The sequence below is a fragment of the Salarias fasciatus genome, chromosome 7, assembly GCF_902148845.1.
Source record: "Salarias fasciatus chromosome 7, fSalaFa1.1, whole genome shotgun sequence".
In the NCBI taxonomy this organism is placed as follows: domain Eukaryota; kingdom Metazoa; phylum Chordata; class Actinopteri; order Blenniiformes; family Blenniidae; genus Salarias; species Salarias fasciatus.
In genome coordinates this window covers 31,046,794-31,068,847 of record NC_043751.1, presented here as the reverse complement: position 1 = coordinate 31,068,847, position 22,054 = coordinate 31,046,794, and the positions used below count along the sequence as shown (strand labels likewise).

General features: G+C 49.0%; 3 protein-coding genes across 4 annotated transcripts in view; 2 read left to right on the top strand and 1 right to left on the bottom strand.

The window, feature by feature from the left end:
* The first annotated feature begins 3,785 nt into the window (after nt 1-3,785).
* Nucleotides 3,786-15,056, top strand: has3 (hyaluronan synthase 3). Its single transcript, XM_030097113.1, has 5 exons — nt 3,786-3,835; nt 10,337-10,430; nt 10,506-11,056; nt 12,848-12,949; nt 13,934-15,056. The coding sequence occupies exons 2-5, from the start codon at nt 10,337-10,339 to the stop codon at nt 14,861-14,863; spliced, it is 1,677 nt and encodes a 558-aa protein (XP_029952973.1). The 5' UTR covers nt 3,786-3,835; the 3' UTR covers nt 14,864-15,056.
* A 3,401-nt stretch (nt 15,057-18,457) lies between these two features.
* Nucleotides 18,458-20,548, bottom strand: chtf8 (CTF8, chromosome transmission fidelity factor 8 homolog (S. cerevisiae)). The gene is made up of 3 exons (XM_030097217.1): nt 20,405-20,548; nt 19,579-19,702; nt 18,458-19,507 (listed from the first exon to the last, which is right to left on the bottom strand). The coding sequence occupies exons 1-3, from the start codon at nt 20,422-20,424 to the stop codon at nt 19,244-19,246; spliced, it is 408 nt and encodes a 135-aa protein (XP_029953077.1). The 5' UTR covers nt 20,425-20,548; the 3' UTR covers nt 18,458-19,243.
* A 21-nt stretch (nt 20,549-20,569) lies between these two features.
* utp4 (UTP4 small subunit processome component) overlaps nt 20,570-22,054 on the top strand; it is an 8,331-nt gene continuing 6,846 nt past the window's right edge. For both annotated transcript variants that reach the window (XM_030097214.1, XM_030097216.1), the window contains exon 1: nt 20,570-20,666. The gene's annotated coding sequence lies outside the window, so the exon portion shown is untranslated. The remainder of the gene's footprint in view (nt 20,667-22,054) is intronic.

Genomic DNA, 22,054 nt, shown 5'->3' with positions numbered 1-22,054 from the left:
GTTCTTCGTGTCGGAGTGAGAAGAATCCACCGGAGTGGAGCTGCTGCACCGGGACGGCTCTACACGCCGTCCAATAGTTTTCAATCTGAGTGATAAACCACGGGGTAAACCGGGCCGCCGGGAGCCCCCTCCCCCGTGACCTCGGCCCGCCGGGGTCGTCTGTCGTCTGTGGCGGAGCTCGAAATGAGGCGGGGGAGGCAGGAACCGGGCGGAGGAGGTTTGAACAGCGAGCGGGACGGAGAAAAGGAGACATTCCTTCCTTTGTGTCGTCCCGTTGGGGCCCTGACCTCCACGTCTCCTCGCTGTGTGAACCAGCCGCAGACAAACAACACGGCCGTCAGCCATGTTTGCAGTCTGATGATGGAGCCCCTCCCCCTCCCCCGAGGTGCCTCCGCCTCCTCCATCACTGTGGCAGATTCAGGAGGAGACCACACCTCTACTCTACTAGCCCCGCCCTCCAGACTCTCCCTGCTCAGGGCTTCATGGGGAAACAGTCTGGGACGGCGCCGTTTGAATCTGACTTCTGCCCGGCAAAACTTTCTGCCGGGCCAATCACAGCCCACGAGAGGCGGAGTTAGTGTTGCGTCATATTATACCTCCCCCAAAACAATCATAATGGCGGCTTCAACACAGCGAGGCTTCACCACGGCTCTGTCTGGAGTTTTGAGCAAACTGAATTTGGCGCTGAAACCACAGCAGGAATCTGCTCTGAAGGCTTTTCTTTAACCCCCAAATCCCACCGGACGCGTCCCCACCATGTTCCCACCGCGCCCCAGAAGCGCCGGTGTTACGACAGATCACCAGAATGCAGGCGCGCGCCATGGTGCTGGTGATTTGCTTCAGGTCGCCGCTTCCAAACGGCGCCGCGCCGCGCTCCCGGTGTGCGTTGACTTCAGGAACAAGACGCCGGCGCGGCACTTTAGCGTCCGGTGGAATTTAGGGGTAAAAGGGACGTAAAACTACACGCCATGATCCCATGTTTTGGACTGTAAAATGACAACGGAGCGCTGCGTACATCGCATTGTCGTTGTGTCGCAGCCTTGTTGTGAGGGTGGCTGTGGTTCAGTGGGGAGAGCAGTCGTCTCTCAATCGGAAGGTTGTTTGTTCGATTCCTGTCTCCCCCTGTCTGTATGTCGAAGTGTCCTTGGGCAAGACACTGAACCCTAAATTGCCCCCAGTGGATGGACTGAGCGCCTTGTATGGCAGCTGCCTCCACTGGTGTGTGAATGTGAATGGGTGAATGTGATATTGCAGAGCGCTTTGGGCTCTGTCAGTGCAGGGTAAAAGTGCTATACAAGTGTTTCTTGGATTGGTTCTCTCCGCTCAATAGTCCTGCCTCTCGTTGCCAGTTTGAAATGGCGCCGTACCAGACTGTCTTTATATGTGTAACACATAAATAAAGTCAGTCTGGCATGCCAGGCTATTACTCTGCCCTCCGTCACGAACACGGAGAATGTAGATATGGTTCAGTGGTTTACCTGGGCATCGCTTCCTGCTTCGTTCTTACTGGCTCGTTAGCAGCTTGCAGCAGCAGCTACACAGAGCGGGGTCGGGGGTCGACCTGAGAAATGTTAGATTCCGTCATGGAATCATGACAGAATCCAAGCTAAACTCAGTTGTTCTGAACATCCAGCCACTTTGTTTTGGCGTCTGTTTCTCCCGGAGGAAGGTTTCAGGTCGTTCTTTCAGACTGGATGGAGAGAGTCCGCTGTTTCTGCTCATCGTCCTGCTGGAAGCTCAACCTCCGTCACAGGCTCAGGTCTATTTGACTCCGTCCATCTTCCGTCTGCTCTGAGCAGCCTCCCCTCAGCATGATGCTGCCTCCACATCTGGCCGTGATTCAACAGCGTCTTTCTTCTGAGCTGGAAAGGTCAGAAAATAAAAGCCTAAGGATGGAACCCTGTGGAATACCATGTGTTCTTTTTCTGAGTTATTTTCTACAGGTACTGAGAAAAACCACAATCGCCAACTGCGATCATTCACTGTTTCAGTGCCGAACACCACCTGACGTCGGAGGTAGCGCTCAGCTCCGGTTTGTTTCCTGTTCTGTTTCGCTCTCATTGCTTTAGCGTTGAAGTTATCAGAAGAGGCGTCAGCGGGGATCAAGAAGCCGTCTGGACGCTTCTCGCTTCGGGCTGTTTTAATCAAGGTAATTGATTTGGGATCAGACGGGAGCAAATCCCACGAGACCCCGGATTAATTCCCAGGAACGTTTCAGTCTGGCTTCAAGCTACGAATCCTCGTTATGGTCAAGGTGAAGATGGCGTCCACGCCTCCAGGCGCCCAGGTGGAGGCTTTTATTGGACCGCTCCGTCTAAACAGGTTAGGAAAGATAAACGGACTGCTGGTGGTCAATTGGATCAGACTTTCTAATCCACTCAGCATTTTTCCAGAGGTCAGAGGTCATCAACCACAGCTGGAGAAGATTTCTTTAACATGAACTGATGGTGAACCTCAAGGCTCTGCGCGAGGTCCTCTGCTGATTGTGAGCATATAGATTCCCTTTTTTTTATAGTATTTATACTATATATATATATATTTTTATAGTATAGTATTTTATAGTATTTTTTATAGCATATAGATTCCAAAACAAAGCACAGACTGAGACGCTGCAAGGCGGAACAGACACAAAATGACCTTAAAAATGAACAATCTGCTTTCAACCTGAAAATAAAGCAGTTTGGTTTGAACCTGTGAGAGACTGTCCGAGATATATAGCGATGGCTGCCATGACGCTGGTGCCGCAGTGCATTGTGGGGCAAGATGCTGGAGGTTGAAACGTCTTTGTGGCTGATTTTGAAGTTCTGATGTGGAAAGTCTCGTCAGTGGTTCTGTTGTTGTGTTGTTGGAAGGCAGTTAATCTGAACTGAAACCCTGAAAAAGAGGCGCTGCACGTTTAATGTCATCCTGCCCTGTGTGTGTGTGTGTGTGTGTGTGTGTGTGTGTGTGTGTGTGTGTGTGTGTGTGTGTGTGTGTGTGTGTGTGTCAGTCAGTCAGTCAGTCATTTGGGTTCTGACTCTAATGAAATGTGTTGGGTATCGATCCCGGGCCGAGTGCTGCAGTCGGTCCAGACTTCACCTGCAGGACGTCAGCAGCTCGGAGGGGGGAGGAGGGCTGTGTGTGCGTGTGTGTGTGTGTGTGTGTGTGTGTGTGTGTGTGTGTGTGGTGTGTGTATAAATAAAGCCATAAAGGATGCTTTGACTGAGGCGGGAGGAGGAGGAGAAGGGGCTCAGCTCAAACAGTCCCCCGGCTTGTTGGAGGCTGCTGGCTGCATTGCAGAGGGACGGGTGGGGGTGAGGGTGGGGGTGGGGGTGGGGGTGAGGGGGGGGGGGGTCTGGGGAGGATGGAGAGGAGGAGGAGGAGGGATGCTGCTGGGATCAGATCAGCGGGATGAGGAGGACCTGAGCCGCCGCCGCTGCTGCAGAGGGGAGGCGACACTGCAGAGGAGGAGATGGAGAGCAGCGGAGACCTGGACCACCGGAGAGCTGCAGGCTGACCCCCCCACCCCCCACAACCTCCACCACACCTCCACCACACCACCACACCTCCACCGGGGGGCTTCATGCTCCAGGACGGCCCGGGGGGGCAGAGGAGGAGGAGGAGGAGGAGCTGCTGGCGGTATTTTGGGATGTGGAGCTCCTGAATGAAGAGCAGCTGGAATAAAGATGTAGTGTGAGGCGGACGAGGGAGGGGGGCCGAACAAGGAGGGCTGTGTGAGGGGGGGGGGCAACAGGAGCAGGAGGAGCAGGAGGAGGGGGGGGCTGACCGTCCACCACGCTCCACGCTCCCACATCCAGGGGGGACGCCGACACACAGGGTCCGCTGGATCAGGAAGGTAAGAACCGGGTCCAGCAGGTCTCATCGGGGGGGGGGGGGGGGGGGGGGGGGGGGGGGGGGGGCGGCACAGGAGAGGAGGGGGTCATGGGGGGTCATACAGGAAAAAGGGGGCCATGGGGAGGGGGGGGAGTCATCACCTTCACATTCAGCAAGGACAGGAAAAAAAAAAACTTTACAAACTTTCTGTGTGTGTGCATATAGTGTATGTGTGTGTGTTTTGTATATATATCTTTTATCTGAATTTGTGTGTTTACAATAGTGTGTGTGTGCATTTCTGTACTTTTTGTGGGTGAGTTTTTTAGTCTATGTGCTTCAGTATTTTTAGTTTGTGTATTTGTTCTTGCTGTGTGTGTGTGTGTGTCTGTGTGTAGACAAGTATGTGTGTTTATGTAGTTCTGTATTTTTAGTGTGTGTGTCTTTAGAGTGTGTGTGAGTTTGCCTATTAGTTAATTTTATACACATTAATGTCTTTATGTGTACACATTAGTGTGTGTGTCTATATTTGTGCATGTCTGTGTTTTGTGAATGTGTGTATGTGTTGACAATTGCATGTGTTTATGTATTTCTGCATTTTCTTAGTGTTTGTAGTGTGTGTCTGTATGTGTAGGCAATAGTGTATGTTTTAAGGTATATCTGTATTTTTCGTGTTAGAGTGTGTGTGTTTGTGTGTGTGTGTGTGTGTGCGTGTGTGTGTGTGTGTGTGTGTGTTCAGGTGGATCAGAGCCGTTCAGTAACTTGTGTTATTAATGAGTCACAGATTCCTGGGAGTTAAATTTAGCAGAGAGAAAACAGACATGTTGTGTTTCTGTAGCTCCAGTTCACTGAGCTCACTGTTACGGCTAGCATCGCTACACGAAGCCCTGTTACTGCTAGCATCGCTACACGAAGCCCTGTTACTGTGTCTGTCATCTTATTCACTGTTACCATTGGACTAAACTCCTGTTTACTGAAGACAGAGGAGCCCTGGTACTGAAACATCCCACTGAGAGGAGCTTTAGCTTTAACCTGCATCCACAGGAGCTGGGATTAGCATTAGCATTAGCATACTGAAAGCACCGTGAGGACCCGTTTCAGTGTTGATGGTCTTCCTCTAAAATCCAGATTATCGAACATCTTTCTCCTCTAACATCTAGATTATAGGGCATCTTCCTCCCTTAAATTATGCAACTTCAGCTAGTCATGAAGCTCTGATATCGTTTTCTCTGTAAGTTTTTCATGCAGTAATGTATGTGACTTGCTGAGTTATTTTCTTTATATTTTCTTCCATGATGCTCAGAAATGTTCTGCGTAGATGTTCTTGATGTTCTTTCATATTGAGGATAAAAATGTTTGTGGCCACTCAATGAAAACTGTTTTAGCTTCGAAGCTAAATCTATTTAGCTCCAATACTAGCGTCATCAGCTGCCATGCTAACTCAGTTAGCATTAAAGCTCGCTCTGTTGAGTCCCCGTCGCTCTGGGGACCACTTGCAGACTCCTTCCTTGTCTTGCCGCTGCCTTTAGTTCGAGCCGGTCGGTGGACGTTCTCCAGACGGCGGCACATGAGCCTCGTTCCCGCGGCGAGCGGCGTCTTTCCGCTCCTTCCGTCTGTGGAACAGCTGTGAACGGTGTCCCTGTGTAGAGATTCAGTTGAGACTGAGTGATGGCGTCACGTTCCTACAATCCTCCGTCTGTCTCACTCGCTCCACCTCACACTCAGCGTGTCCCCCTCCTCCTCCTCCTCCTCCCCCTCCCTTCCCTCTTCTCCTCCTCCTCCTTGTAAAATTCCCTTTTCTGAGGAAAAATCCATCATTCCCCTCCTGCGCTCCTCCACGTGGACTCCCTGCTCCTCGGCATCAGCGCACACCTGGATTTTTTCTGTTTCCTTGATTTCTCCGTTCTTGGAGCTTTGGGATGACTTTCCCGCCGGACGCGTCTCCGGACTCGACCCGGGTTCCTGGACTTGTGTGTGAAACATGAAGAACCGGCAGGTTGTGTGAGGACGACAGCTCGGTCACAGGTGTCGTTTTTCACCGAAATGTGACGTCTTCCCGCCGCCGTCCACCTCCTGAAGACGCCAGGATCTTTTTCACACCACGAAGGTGAACGGCTTCTTTCCAGACTCATTCAGAATATTCACATTTTGAATTTTTCAGCTCATATAACCGCCCCTGCTGCACTGGGGATGCACCGATACCGGTACCGATATCAGCTCCCCGATACAACCCGACGTCGTCCACAGGTAGACGAGCGAGGACGAGCGACATCCGCGGTTTAGAAATTAATTTTTGATCAATAATCTGTCAAAATATCAAGAGGAGGAGAAAGATGGGAAATAGCTGAATTAGCAGAGACATTTGTAACAGCAGAGTTAGAACAGCATTGTTTATTAGATTAACATATAACTGCTACCTGTGCTACATGCTAAAGAGTTTCAGGCTCACACACCAGCAATGCTACAAGCTAAACGTGATTAAAGTCTGACTGATACACTCATTGGCTGTGTTTACATGAGAGCTTAAATCCATCTTAGAAAGATTAAAAATAACGTCTTACAAACCTAAATCTGGTTGAAAGCGACTGCTCTGATTTAAACTTAAATCTGAAGTGTCTGGTTTGTTCTGATTTTAAAGCAGAATTAAATAATCCTTCTATCGAGTAAACCTGATTTAAGTTAATTCCGGTCAATCTGCTCGCACTTGTCCTGTCGCCGTGACGCCAATATTCCAAGATGGCCGCCTGAATCAACTCGACCTGATCATAGATGATTCATTTAACGGAGCCTCAGAGGAAATGGATATAATGAACAGAGTGGATGGATGAAAGCATGAAAATCTCAACCTTTTCAAAGGTGTAACATCAAAATTAACCGAGAAACCAAGAAAGAAAATAAACAGGAAGTGGAGTTTGTTTACTTCCCATAGACAACCCCCCCCCCCCCCCCCCCCCCCCCCCCCGCATCAGAACATTTAATAAGTACTGGCATTGGTGCTCAGTATCATGTGTTTGTACACATCCTTTAAAGATGTGGTATCTGTCCATCCCCAGTATTTACCCCCCTGCCCCCCCGAAGCCCCCCCGACCCGCCGCATCACGCTGCTTTGATTCCCCAGCAGATGTCACCTTGGGGCTAATTACACCTGTCCCCCGTCCAGCTTCCTGTGCGACCCCCTCTAATCACACTGCCCCGCGGTGCGGCGTGGCCCCGGGGCGCTCCGGGTTATAATCCACACCCTGGCCAGGCTTCTCAGGGTTCAAACACGGGATCAAACGCCGGGTCCCACAAGGACCACTTTTGAAGTTCTCAACATCGACCCAGGACCCAGGACAAAGGAATAATAAAAAAGAACCAAAGTGGATCAATATTTCATTAAAAATAGAAAAAAAAATGCCAAACCCATGAAAGGGCAAAAAAACTAAACAAAAAAACAAGCGATATGTGCAGAAATATTCGGTTAAAATCAAGAAATGTTTGATCAAACTTTAAACAGTAGAAGGTGCGTCCTGTTAATCCAAAGCTCAAAAATGAATTCAGTCTAGCAAAACCACAATAAAACCATGAATGTTAATGAACTGTTGGGATTCACTAAGGTAAATCCTTATCTTACTTAAAAACATGTTTAAAAAAATGTTAAACTGTTAGTTTAAACATTCGAGAATCCACAGTTAGCAAAAAGAATTAGGAGCTAAAAGTAACGGCTGTTCTTTTAAACAGATTATTGAGCATGATTTAAATCTAGGAGACCATTATTACATTTATGATGCATTATGGGTGAGTTAAAAGTGATAAACAGACAGTTAAAATGGATCATTAGCTAGGTTATAGGATTGGGGTTAATCAAAATGCTAATGAGAGATAGCGAAGAGCTGAAGTAAATAAAGAACTTAGTTGAAAAGTTAACTGAGGGAAAGTAGTAGAAATAGTCCAATAATGACAATAAAGATGTATTTTCTGGACTGTAAGTGACTTATATTCATAAACTTTAACGTGAAAATCAGAAAAGGTCCTTTTCATGTGAGAATCAGGTCAGAGCAGGACGGAGACACAGCGGAGCTCAGAGGGCTTTCCAACAACGAGCTGCGATTCAGAGATGATGGAGAGGAGTCTGAAAGGACGTGATGACACAAAGATGGGGGGCGGTTGTGCCCGGTCCAGAAGCTGTAGAATCAGAACCCCCCCTGAATGAGGACGGACCGCGGAGGCTCCGACAGACCATCTGATGAACGAACGCACCGCCGATCTGATCCTGTGTCCGCCGCCAGGTCGGGCCAGGTGGGAGCTGGAGGGGGTGGGGTGGGGGGGTGGGGGGGTGGGGGGGGTGGGGGCCTTCAGGAGGCAATTTCATGAATGAAAGGGCAGAATTGTTCCTGCTTTGCGATCGGTCCGAAACCAGTCCGGCCTTTAATTACAGCTATTAGTCGAAGGGGTGGGGGGGGTTGGGGTGGGGGGGGGTTGGGGTGGGGTGGGGGGGGGCTCTGATGGGCCGCAAACCAGCAGCTGTTGTCGCGACATGATTGACATTGTCTGGAGATCATGGAGGGTCTAACAGACAGCGGTGGCTACTGAGAGGCCCCCGTTAACAAGCTAATAGCACCCGGAGCCACGAACACGGCTCAGGAAGATGCTCCGACTCCGTCGTCATGGAGATCAGCGCTCCCCAAACCAGGTTTAAGCTACGTCGTGTTCCTGGAGAGAGGCAGGGCGGAGTATGAAAGCTCATTAACCAGGGCTTAACGATGCAGGACGAAACAAATACTGACGGAGTTCAGCACGGGGAATAAGAGCTGGTTGAAGTGAAGCATTTTTCAAAATAAAATCCAAAGTAAAAGTACATTTTCAAAGTAAAAATGTTATTCTCTCCAAGATGTTCCACTGACCTCTCCTGGTCTGCAGCCTGGTGGGCGGAGAGCCCTGATGTACAGGTGTGATTGTTCCGTCCCAGAGAGAGCAGCTTGTGCTGTTTGTGACCTCTGAAGAGTTTCACAACCTTTGGTCACAGCCTTGTTTTGGGCCTCTGGCTCCGCCCCCTCATGATGACATCACAGGTCAATGGCGTCTGCTTTCCTCTCGCGGCGCCTCGTTAGCGTGAGGTCAGGAGCGGGTGTTGGCGTGCTCCCAGCTGACGCCGGCCCGTCAAAGGTTCCTCTCATCCAAACAGGAAGTGACACTTCGGTCAGGTGGCGAGGACTCACAGGGTCCCTGTGTGACGGGCCCGGACGGCGCCGGCTCGGCCCCCACCGCCGCGCAGGCTACACGCTACTCACATGTGGAACTTCAGCGTCATGGGCATGAAACATAAAGAAGTTACCCAACCACAATAATCTAACCTAACCCTAATCCAACTTCGCCCTAATCTAAACCTCACCTAAATCTAACCTAACCGTAGACCTGCCACCCTAGTCTAATCTAATCCTAATCTAATTTAGCCTGAATGTAACCTAACCGTAATCCAACCTAACCATGAACCAGCCACCCTAATCTAATCTAACCCTAACCCCACCACCTTCATCTAATTTAACCCTACCACCATAATTAGGGTAAATTAGGGTGGTAGGGTTACGTTAGTTAGGGTTACCCCCATCCTAATTTACCATAACCATAGTCTCGATAGATTATTATAGATCATAATCTAAATTACATTCTAATTTAACCGTAATCTCACTTTACCTTAATCTAATCTAACCCTAATCCCACCAGCCTAATCTACTCTAATCCTAATATAATCTAACCTAACCTAACCTACCACTCTAATCTAAGCTTAAACTCATCTGACCGTCAGCTCTGTACTGTGACGGTCAGTTTGGCAGCTTCAAACTTTATTCTGAAGGAAATCATTTCAGGATTTCAGAGAAGTAGTAACCATTGATCCGAAGGTAAATCTAACCAGGATCAGGACAGAGAGACGGCGTCTCAGCTCAGACCAAGTGTGACTGGTCTAGGAGTGTCAAACATAAGTCCCGTGGGCCAAAACTGGCCAGCAGTAAGCTCCAATGTAGCCAAACTACCCAGTAAACTGTAAAAAGAAAAAAACAGCCATTGATTAAAGAAACACATTTCTTCAGAGTCGTGAGACGGAGACATCAGTGATGCTGCCATGGAAGCTACCTGGTTTCCATCAGACTGGCCTCAAAGCCATGCTGTCAGATGGAGTTTGGAAAAACACCCAGAATGCAACAGTTTTCTGGACATTTTATTGTATTTTCACCAGAAGTTTTCGTTGAAACTGGCTTCATGCTGAGACTGGAGTCATTTTCATTTGAAGGCCGTTGTGGTGTTTTACCGGTCCAGCCGAACCGCAGCACGTTTAAATCAGAGGCGACGGAAATCAAATGTTTTTGAATGACTCATTTATTTCATGGGTTTACTCGGTCGCTAACTACCGACAGTCAGGAGGATGACGCTCCTCCAGTAAACAGGAGTTTAGTGAAACAGTGACGGAGCTCATGCTGCTGCTGGCGTCGGCTGTAGCGAGGCGTCCGCGGCCGGCGTGGGTGTTCTAACGGTGACGCTTCGCCCGCAGATGCCCTCTCGCTGCAGGAATGCGCTGAACATCGTGGTCACCACCCTGTTCGCCGCGGTGGTGCTCTTCACCATCCTGCTGGCCTACGTCACAGGTGAGCCGCCGCCCGCACCTGCGTCACGCCGAGAGGCCGCCGCGGTCACACGGGCTTCCCGCCGTCTTCCCGCAGGCTACCAGTTCATCCACACGGAGCAGCACCACCTGTCCTTCGGCCTGTACGGCGCCTTCCTGTCCCTGCACCTCCTCCTCCAGAGCCTCTTCGCCTTCCTGGAGCACCGCCGCATGAGGAGCCCCGCCCGGCCGCGCCACCTCCGCCGCTCCGTGGCGCTCTGCATCGCCGCCTTCCAGGAGGACCCGGACTACCTGAGGAAGTGCCTGCGCAGCGTCCGCCGCATCTCCTTCCCCGGCCTGAAGGTGGTGCTGGTGGTGGACGGGAACCGGCCCGAGGACCGCTACATGATGGACATCTTCCAGGAGGTGATGGGCGGCGCCGAGCACGCCGGCAGCATGGTGTGGAAGGGCAACTACCACAGCGACGGCGGCGGCGGCGGGGGCGTGGGCGGCGGGGGGCGGAGCACGGTGCACATGGAGGAGGCGGCCCGCGTGTCCCGGCTGGTCCGAGGCTGCCGGTACTCCTGCATCATGCAGGAGTGGGGCGGCAAGCGGGAGGTGATGTACACCGCCTTCAAAGCTCTGGGAGACAGCGTGGATTACCTGCAGGTGAGTGCAGTGCATGATGGGAGAATGTAGGACGGTATGATTCCCAGCAGCTGTTTTAGCCTGTTTCTTTTTTTTCCACTGCTTTGTCTTCATTCATTCATTCATTCATTCATCATCTAACCCGCTTGGTCCTTCTCAGGGTCGGAGCCAATCGCAGCTCCTGGCGAGGGCGGAGTCAGCCTGGACCGTTGGCCAGTCTGTCACAGGGCTCTGACCCATCGAGACAAACAACCAGTCACACAGTCTGTGTGTTTACACAGGGACTTTTTATTCATCTATAAATCATAATAAAGGCTAATTCTGCTCTAAAATCACCATGGAAACGCCTGAAAACTTTATTCAAAAACTAAGTTAAAACCCAAATAGACCGGCGGGTTTATTCTCCTCTGGAAGCAGAATCATCTGCTAATTAGGCGACTTCATTCTGGTCGTTCTGCTCCGTCGTGATGACGCAATATTCCAAGATGGCGGCCTGCAGTCCGCGTTTTGACTCGTATGGAGACGATTTATTTAACGGCAGTTTTAGAAGAATCGGATATAATGAAACGAGCGGATCGGCGGGCGCTTAACAACGCAGACATTTTCCGAGCTTCAGCGTGAAAGTTAATGGAGAAAGAAAGACGAGAAAAACGCTGTTTATCTCCTGGAGACGTCAGAATGTCACGGGCAGCCCGTCCAATCAGAATGCTTCACAGACCCGGCGTGAGAGAGGAGTTAATCCTTCAGTTTAACATGAAAACACCAAGGTCAGGAATAGAATTCTGAATTACTTAATTCAGAATAAACCAATTCCAAATTAAAAACACCGGGTAACCACACTCTGTCAGTCCGAGGGGCAATTTAAGGTCACCAGTTAACCTGACATGTCAGGTCAGGCTTCATTCATTCATTCATTCATTCATTCATTCATTCATTCATTCATTCATTCATCCATCCATCCATCCATTCATTCATTCATTTTGTTTGAGTATTTTAGCCACTCTGGTTGTGTTAGCCATGTTAGCCCTCCTCTGTTTTATTCTGCAATAGTAGCTTTTTCTGTGTTAGCCATGTTAGCATTTGTATTTGCGGAGTTGTTGCTTTTCTTTCCATTTCAGTTCTTTTCTGCTTCTGTCACTCTGGCTGTCTCAGCTGTTTCAGCTCTTTTTAACTCTTTTATTCTGTTTTTTTTTTCCTGTGTTAGCCATGTTAGCTTGTAATTTTTGTTTTTCCGTCACAGCAGCTCCAGTTGTGTCGACCGTTTTAGCGCCTCTACTGTTTCTCTCTGTTTTAGCCACTGTTAGCCTTTTTTGGCTACTTTGATTTTCCTCTTTGAGCCACGCTAGCTTGGTCAGTCATCTCTCCTCTGTTAAGGCTCGCCCATGCAGACCGTGTTGGACCTGTACGCAGACTGCGTTCCACACTTTGAGTTCACGCCATTACGTGCTCTACATAATCCTCATTCAGAATCAAAACAGCATTCCAGCGTTTCCTTGAAATATGCTGCCCGTCCTGCAACGTCTCACCATATTCTGCACAAATTTGGCGTCCCTATCCTGATAACACACTTTAAATAAGTAGAAATGATTAGAAGAGCTTCAAATGAATGTAAGAACTCTTTCAGAGACCAACCTCTGAGGGATTCTCCTGTTTCAAACCTGCCCCTGTCCTCAGTCTGTTCACTGAGGCTCTGTGTGCTCTGTGAGGGGTCAGAGGTCGCGTCCCCGGCCTTTGCGAAGCAGCTGGCCGTCCGTCAGAAGCCTCTCATCGGCGGTACGCGGGTCTGACCGCCGTGTCGCGTCCTTCTCTCAGGTGTGTGACTCGGACACGGTGCTGGATCCGGCCTGCACCATTGAGATGCTGAAGGTCCTGGAGGAGGACCCCACGGTGGGCGGAGTCGGCGGAGACGTTCAGGTACGGTCGCTTCTTTACACCCGAGAAAAGGATCTTTGCTGCACCAGAGACGCAGGAACTTTTACACCAAACGCAAAACAAACCAAGCATCGACTCAAACCGTCGGAAATCCAAAACCTTCTTCAAACAATCTCAGATCAGACCAAAGCCAGGACCATCACAGTTCAATTCCAAATGTCAGATTTCAACATTAAAAAGCATTATCCAAAATGTTTTTTTCATTTTAAGGTTATGATTGCATTAAATGACTCATAATAAGAATTAATAATCAGTCATCCAAACTGCATTTTCATTTTTTCACCTTTAGGTTGCACATTTTGTATCACAACTAAAAAGAAAAATTAAAATGGAGATTGCTTTATTGTTTCCATGTCCGACCCGCAAAAACTATAAAAAATTCCATTTGACTTGTCAATCGAAGCGACGCAGGAGAGGAAAAACAACAAAAGATTTAGATGGTTCAGAAGCAGCTTAAGAACAACTGTGTGGTCTAAAATCTTTCACGCTGGACACTGTGCGACATCTATCCGGGGTTTTATATGACCGTACGAACACCATATACGGCGTCCGTCCTCCAGCACTGTGAGAACACTGCTGGAGGTTTGGACAGAGTCTGCATTAACCGTCATAAATTCTGACCGACTTCCACTAATCGAAGACAGATTGCTTAAAGGGAATGTTTCTTCAAAGACAGGTGAAAAATGCAAATGATTTTACTTTATTTAAAAGTAAACTGATTTTAATTTAAATTTCTTCATGATTGCATCTGGAAATTCTCTGATCAATATCAGAAAATTTTAAGTTTCATCTGGTTTCTTTAAAATTCGCAGAACCTTATAAATGAAGGAGGCTGCAGTTTGTTGCAACAGTTCATCCTCTTCGGATCTTTTTGCACCGTGGCGTCACTTTTCAGGTTTTTCCTTCTGGTTCAGACCCTGAAGTGAAAGGTTTCCTCTTTCTTCCTCACTTCTTCTCGTCCTCCAGATCCTCAATAAGTATGACTCGTGGATCTCCTTCCTGAGCAGCGTGCGCTACTGGATGGCCTTCAACGTGGAGCGGGCGTGCCAGTCCTACTTCGGCTGCGTCCAGTGCATCAGCGGCCCGCTGGGGATGTACCGGAACGCCCTGCTGCAGCGCTTCCTGGAGCCCTGGTACCACCAGACCTTCCTGGGCTCCAAGTGCAGCTTCGGCGACGACCGCCACCTCACCAACCGCGTGCTGAGCTTCGGCTACAAGACCAAGTTCACGGCGCGCTCGCAGTGCCAGACGGAGACGCCCACGCAGTACCTGCGCTGGCTCAACCAGCAGACCCGCTGGAGCAAGTCCTACTTCCGGGAGTGGCTCTACAACGCCCTGTGGTTCCACAAGCACAGCCTGTGGATGACCTACGAGTCGGTGGTCACCGGCTTCTTCCCCTTCTTCCTGGTGGCCACGGTCATCCACCTGTTCTACCGCGGGCGGCTGTGGAACATCCTGCTGTTCCTGCTGACGGTGCAGCTGGTGGGCATGGTGAAGGCCACCTACGCCTGCTTCCTGCGCGGCAGCCTGGTCATGATCTTCATGTCGCTCTACTCGCTGCTCTACATGTCCAGCCTGCTGCCCGCCAAGATCTTCGCCCTGCTCACCATCAACAAGGCGGGCTGGGGCACGTCGGGCCGCCGCCGGATCGTGGTCAACTTCATCGGCGCCGTGCCGGTCACCGTGTGGGCGCTGGTGCTGCTGGGGGGCGTGGCCTACACGGTGTACTGCGAAACCCAGGAGCCGTTCAGCGAGACGGAGAAGGCCTTGCTGATCGCCGGGACGATACTCTACGCCTGCTACTGGCTCGTCCTGCTGGTGCTCTACCTCGCCATCGTCGCCAAGCGCTGCAACAAGAGGGAGGAGCAGTACCACTTGCCGTACGCCGAGGCATAACCCGACTCCGTCCACGGTCCGCGAACTGCCGGAGCGTCGAGGCGGAAACGCTCACGTCTTCTTCACTGGTGCTAAAAACAAAAACAAGGTGTGGCCCTGGGATCCGGGCGAAGGGAGACGAGCGCGGCGCTCCGGTCGAGGAGACGCTCGGCGGCGCTTCACAGCCCGAACAAACCGAACCCAGCAGAACTGATCCAGGCAGCGAGTGTTCGGCGGCGGGACGCTCCGGGTCAGCCAGAGACGCGTGGTGCTTTTTCTTAATTTAAGATGGAAAAGAGGTAAATTATGTTAGTGTGGCTTTTTTGTTTTTTTGTTTTTTTTTCTGGTCGTGAAGATTCAGGTCAGTCAGAGCAGCTGTTCCCCACCAGAGGGCGTCCGGGTGGATTCCCTCGATCCGTCTGTAGCGTCTTAATGAGCCTTAAAGCTTCTTACGTAACGCTTTTACACAAACACAAAGAGTTACAGGTCGCTGTCGTCGATCCGCCTCAACATATCAATACGAGCCAGGAGAACTGCAAGAGAGACGATCATCCAGCAGGAAGTCACTGAATACCCACTCCTCTGAGACGATCAATACTGTGACCGCTGCCGCCGGACCGGGAAACTTCCATGAAGCGAAGACCAGAAAACCATTCCAGACCCTTCAGTGAAATGTGTCGAGCTGTCCCCGTACCGAGACGTGTCCCCGTACCGAGACTTGTCCGTCAAAGTAGAAAAAGACGAATGTAATGTTATTTTTGTAATCAATACAAACTTTTAGCTTGCAATCACAAATTTTTAAGTGTATCCAGATCAAGCATCAGCAATCTTACAGTTGGTCCAACTTTCACTGAGACGTGATCAGATCCCTGCAGCCGTCCCGTCAGTGAGACACTCGGTGGTGCTTCGAACCCAGAACAAACAGAACCCAGCAGAACCGATGAGGCGGTCAGAAGATGGTTAGAGCAGCCGCTTCACATCGGAGGAGGTCAGTGAGAGGTCAGAGAGAGGTCAACAGAGCCAGACGACCTCTGCAGGAAGAGACTCAGCCGAAATGAGTCAAACAACGAGTTCTCCATCAGTATAATAAAAGATATGCTCTCTGTGGTGGTTCCTGTTCTGCACATGATCAGTAGGTCAACAATAAGAACAACGTTTTCCTCCAGAGTCATGACTCCCGGTCCAGATCCTCCTGGTCCTGGTCCCAGTCCAGATCCTCCTGAAACAATACACTATTAACTTATTGTTCTCTGCAGTGTGTGTGTGGTTTCATTACAGAAATAACCCACAGCGCCAACTAGTGGACCAACTTGAGAACATCATTTTCAGAGTTTTCTGTGTACATGGCCGTTTTCAGAACTCGAATCTTTTCTGGTGTAAATGGGACCTCGGCGTCTCTCATGCTAACGGTGGAGGCCAGATCCAACGTGACGACGAGATGACGTCTTCAGGAGACACACTCGTCCTCATCAGCCCCAAACAGCACAGTCCTCCACGACGACTTCCCAGAACAGACAATCCCATGGCTTCATGCAGCTGTATCCACTGTGGGGGAGCTTCAGGAGGGTGTATCCTTGGCGCTGTGGGGGAGCTTCAGGAGGGTGTATCCTTGGCGCTGTGGGGGAGCTTCATGAGGGTGTATCCTTGGCGCTGTGGGGGAGCTTCAGGAGGGTGTATCCTTGGCGCTGTGGGGGAGCTTCAGGAGGGTGTATCCTTGGCGCTGTGGGGGAGCTTCATGAGGGTGTATCCTTGGCGCTGTGGGGTAGCTTCATGAGGCTGTATCCTTGGCGCTGTGGGGGAGCTTCATGAGGCTGTATCCTTGGCGCTGTGGGGGAGCTTCATGAGGCTGTATCCTTGGCGCTGTGGGGGAGCTTCATGAGGCTGTATCCTTGGCGCTGTGGGGGAGCTTCAGGAGGGTGTATCCTTGGCGCTGTGGGGGAGCTTCAGGAGGGTGTATCCTTGGCGCTGTGGGGGAGCTTCAGGAGGGTGTATCCTTGGCGCTGTGGGGGAGCTTCATGAGGGTGTATCCTTGGCGCTGTGGGGGAGCTTCAGGAGGGTGTATCCTTGGTGCTGTGGGGGAGCTTCAGGAGGGTGTATCCTTGGCGCTGTGGGGGAGCTTCAGGAGGGTGTATCCTTGGCGCTGTGGGGGAGCTTCATGAGGGTGTATCCTTGGCGCTGTGGGGGAGCTTCAGGAGGATGTATCCTTGGCGCTGTGGGGGAGCTTCAGGAGGGTGTATCCTTGGCGCTGTGGGGGAGCTTCAGAGGTAGTCGTGGTCCAGTCCGCTGTTCTTCTCAGTTTCATTCAGATATTTCTTGTTTTTAATGTGTAAAAGTGCCAAATCTTCGCCAGATTCTCTTCACAGCGGATGTTTGTTCTTTATCGTCCATTACGCCAAAGAGATTCTTTCCTGGCTCTGTCCCCAGACTCATGTTCTCATGTTCTCACCGTTTATTCTGAGGAATATATTCTGAGGACTTCCGGACAGCTGAGGTTTGGAAAGCTCCAGCTGCTCCGTTTTTCCATCTCTGAATTTTCCCCGTTCATTAAAGCTGGTTTCTGTTTGGGACACAAGCGTCTCTATTCAGGACGAAGGGAGAACGTCTCCAGGAGGAACGTCCGGCGCTCCGCCCTCCTCATGCCGCCTGTTTTCATGGTTCCTGACTAGACAAATACATTTTGAAGAAATAAACTGTCTGTGGCGTTTTGAATGTTTCCTTCTTCGCTCCAGCAGAACCTCACGCTCAGCTTTAACCGAATCAGCTTTAAAAGCTGCTGCGTTCAGTGACGCCAGACGTTCTACAAGGGATCATTTGTGGAACTCAGACTGTAAAACACATTCTTGAGCTGTAAGGATTTTTCACGTTCTCAAACCTGCCGACATCTCACACATTCTAGAACTTCAATGAACTTTGTAAATTTCTCCCATGCTCTAGTCCAGAGCCAGAATAACTACAACTGACACCTAGAACCGTTAGGTATTCTAGATCTGTCAGACACAGACGTTCTCTACAGAACACTGGCACAGTTTGAGAATTCCGACTCTTTCTGGAACTGACAGTTTCATGAACTCAGACTGGAGAACTGGAGCTATTCCACAGTCTAGAACCAACAGCTTCCTGAACCCTCACAGAGGAGAAAACTCAGTTTCTCGAGCTCTCTCACATTTTTACCCTAACCCTAATTTCTGACAATTTCTCAAATTAATACAGATTAAAATGAAAGGACTTTCTCCAGATCAGCAGATCTAGAACCTCCAGAACCGTCCGGTATTTCCTGCTGGACGTTTGAGCGTCTCTGCTGGGGGGTGAAGGGTTAAGCTCCCGTCGGGCCGAGGGGGCGGCGGCGGCTCCATGAATCGCTCTCTTTAACCAACAGTGCAGCTTTTCAGCACGGCGGCGACGCCCTCATCAAACAGCCAGCCGCACGCCGTAAATACTCTGCTCACACCGCGGAACTGTTCCACCAGCGGTCCGTACAGACGCTCTGCAAACCCACTCCGGGGAAAACTCAACATTCTGTCAATCTTTATTGATTTTTTAAAGAAAAGAAGACGCCGTTTTGATGATGGCCTCACTTCAATTCAAAGAACTTTATTCGTCCCCTGCAGGGTTCAACAAATCCACCTCCTCAGTACATTCTGGATCAATCCTCACCAGTGGCACGGGTCATGACAGAACGATAACAGCTCCGAATCAGAAACTACACTATCAAAATAAAGCTGTTCCTAACCTGAGTGTTCTGATCAGTCATTGATTTAAGGGGTCGTCGTTCTGCTGACGTCTTTTCTCCAGTCGACTTCAGAACAGATCTTCATCTCTAAACTGCAGAGAACCATCCTGTCTGTTCTCGCGCCAGCTGCTCTCCTCCACATCTCCGGCTGGACAGATGGTTCCTGTGTCTTCAACGTCCTCACCAACACCTTGAATCCAGTCCAACAGTCCCACGGTGTGCGGCGTCCGAGTACACAACGTTCCCCACGTGTACAAGAACACGTTCACTGAACTCGACGTCCAGCGAGCGAGCCATTCGGGAACTCACGCTTCTTCTAAAGAAACCTTCAGTGATGAGTTCTAGAATGTGTTTGGGTTCTAAATGCAAGTTTTCTAAGTCTAATTCAAGAACATCTTGTCTGAGTGAAACTATTTTGTAATTTCACTAATTTAATGTGAATCCTGATCACTGAAATCAACATTCCTGCTGCTCAGACACGCTGGAAGAAAACCAACCAATCAGGAGACAGTATGACAGCATGACATCACATCGCATATGAACCTATTTAATTTAACAAGGTAACAGAATGAAAAACGTCTCTGAATCACAAAATGATGGGCTGATTTCATCCAATCCAACCCGCCTCCTCATGAGAAGCCCCGCCTCCTGGAGAGAAGCCCCGCCTCCAGCTACACCTTCTTGGGCACGTTGGTGATGATGGGTTTGGGTCGCGTCTTGAAGATCAGCTTCCGTTTGATGAGCGCAGACACAGAGTACGATGTGGAGGCGGGGCCTTCGCAGTCTGTTTCCATGGCGACCGGTGCGTCGCCGTCGTCATCATGGCCGCTGTCCTGTGATTGGCCCGAGTGCTTGGTGAGGACGGCGAACGGTTTCTCCAGCCTGACCTGCTTCCCGTAGAGAATGTGGTGTCCTACGATCAGCACCGGCACCCCCTGGTGGAGAGACCAGGGCAGTCAGGAGTCCTGATATTGATTTGTTTATCTGCTTCGGCATGTTTGCGAACCTCTTTGGTGTACAGCAGGTCTCCCATCACGTTTCCTGCCAGGCCGGAGTTGTGTCTGGACACCATCTCTCCCTGAAGCTCCACCAGGAGCCACTCTGGAGGACTGCTGCCGTCCACGCTGCCTCTGCACAAACACCAAACAGAAGACTGAAGAGATGCCACCGGGTGGCAGCAGTGAGCCTCTCTCCCTCTTCTGGTCTTAGAGCTTCAGAGTGGCTCGCTGCACCATCTGCTGGTAGAACACTGAACTACAGGAACAATCAAGCTACAATTATTGACTTGGTTTTTTGACAGCTTCAGATGGTGGTTCACAAAGGTTTTACATTGTAACGAGGCTGCATGACACCAAGTCAGCATGTGAAAAACTTCAGAATTGTGCAGATGATGTTAAAGCCTTTGAGACACGTTCCATCAAATAACACAGCATCAAGTTGGACTGTTGTTACGGTGATTGACAACTCTAAAACTTCCAGGACTAGAAGAGGCTGGAGTGGGACAGTTAAATCCACGTGTTTTAATACTTAAACAAATGTCTTGACTTTTTAAGATGTTTTTGGGTGAAGCGCCATCAACACCAGACTCCGTCACAATGTTGAACGTTTTAGGCTTTAACAGTGTCTGTAAGGCTGGAATGAGCAAGCAGCTGCAAATTAATGAGGCGCTGAACATCATCGACAAGCCTTTATTAATTCGGCTTGAAGAAACTCTATCAAAGAAGCGTAACAATAACGATAAAGATGTAAACTTCAGTGGGATTCAGCGCACAGAGAAGATAGAAACACATCAACGAGCAGGAAATGAAGTGAATTAAATGACTCGTTTTTACCTCACGACTATTTGAACCATCGTCCTGACGGATCGCAGAGACAGTCTGTTTAATTCACGCTGAAAAAAAGAGATATGAGATTTAAAAGTTAAAAAGTGTATCCGTGTTTGTGTCCGCTCTCGTTTCCCGCCATCTGTACGTGTCTTCAGCGTGATGACGTACTGATGCTCTTCCGGTTCAGAGGTCACAACGTGGTACTATGATGTTTTGAAGCGTGTCTTTTTTTCCAATAAAGTTTGGACCCTGTGAAGGACAACAGCAGGTAAGATGCGCTCCAGATATGCTCATAATGCCACTGCGATTAAAAAGAAGCCTGGCTGTCAGTGTCGAGCGGGTTTAATTCAGCAGAAGGACAAACTAGGAGGATATGAGTCCCGTGTGTTAGCATGTTAGCATGAGTGCTAACCATCACTGAACATGTTTTAATGTTCACTGAAGTGGTTTAATGAATTAAAATATCACCAAACTTGGTTTGAAAAGCAAATCAAATGGTCTTCTGGGTCCGGTTGTAGTTGACGTGTCTTCATGCGCTTCTGAAGTAGATGTTAAACTTATTTATTAGATTGAGACTCTTATTCTCCAGTCAACGTTTCTGAAGTGACTGAAAAACAGTAAGTTTTATTTTAGCTTATTTGGATTTATCAGATGTTCCAGTCATCATCAATCGACGATACGTCAAATCCGACTTAGCCTTCATCGATAGCTGATAATAAAAGATCCCTACAGTCTTAAACATCATTCATGTTGTGAGATATATAGACCATGAGATTTTAATGTTTAGTGTTATAAAATTGAAAGAACCTTTTAGACACACTGCATGGAATGCATTACCTCTTCTCTTATTGTCGGAAACAAGCAAAATATTATTTCAGAAAAAGTTGAAACTTTTCCTATTTACACAATGATCTGATTAATTTTGTTATTATGTATTTTACTTAGCGCTACATGTATGTATTTACATTACATATTTAAAATGAGCTGCATTATGTTTTGTATTTGATGTTTTATGTTTTATATTGTGTGTCCATAGAGTTGGAGAATAATGGGATCAGGATTTACATTGGGCTTTCGTATTCAGTGTGTGTGTGTGTGTGTGTGTGTGTGTGTGTGTGTGTGTGTGTGTGTGTGTGTGCCTATATTATAATAAAATGTATGTAATGAATTTGAAAAGACCCCAGGAAGAATAGCTACTGAGATTTCTAATGGGGATCTTAATAAACTAAACTAAACACTCTACATATTATTAATAGAAAGATAGATACTTCATAAATTCTGAGGGAAATTCAAGTTTTCAGCAGCCCGCATGCAACAGAAGAACAAGAAAGGAAACGAGTGGGTGAGAAAGCCAGTTTGACATTAAAGCTAAAAGTTAGTAAACACAAAACTTGTAGTTTCAGAATTCACAGGAACACGTTCTGTGTTTTTCTACCACTGTGCTGCGGCACAGGAGATCTGTCAGGTGTTTCGAAATGATCCATTTTCACCTGATTGATCTGAAGACTTTTTTTTAATAAGTTTATTTTTATCTGCAAGTGATATGGCTTTTTTTGTTTGTCTTCTGTCTCGCGACTGGTATATTGATAATGCAAAGGCTGAATTTTGCGTTCTGCACGGATGTGACGCCGTGAAACGGTCAGTAGCAGCATGCAT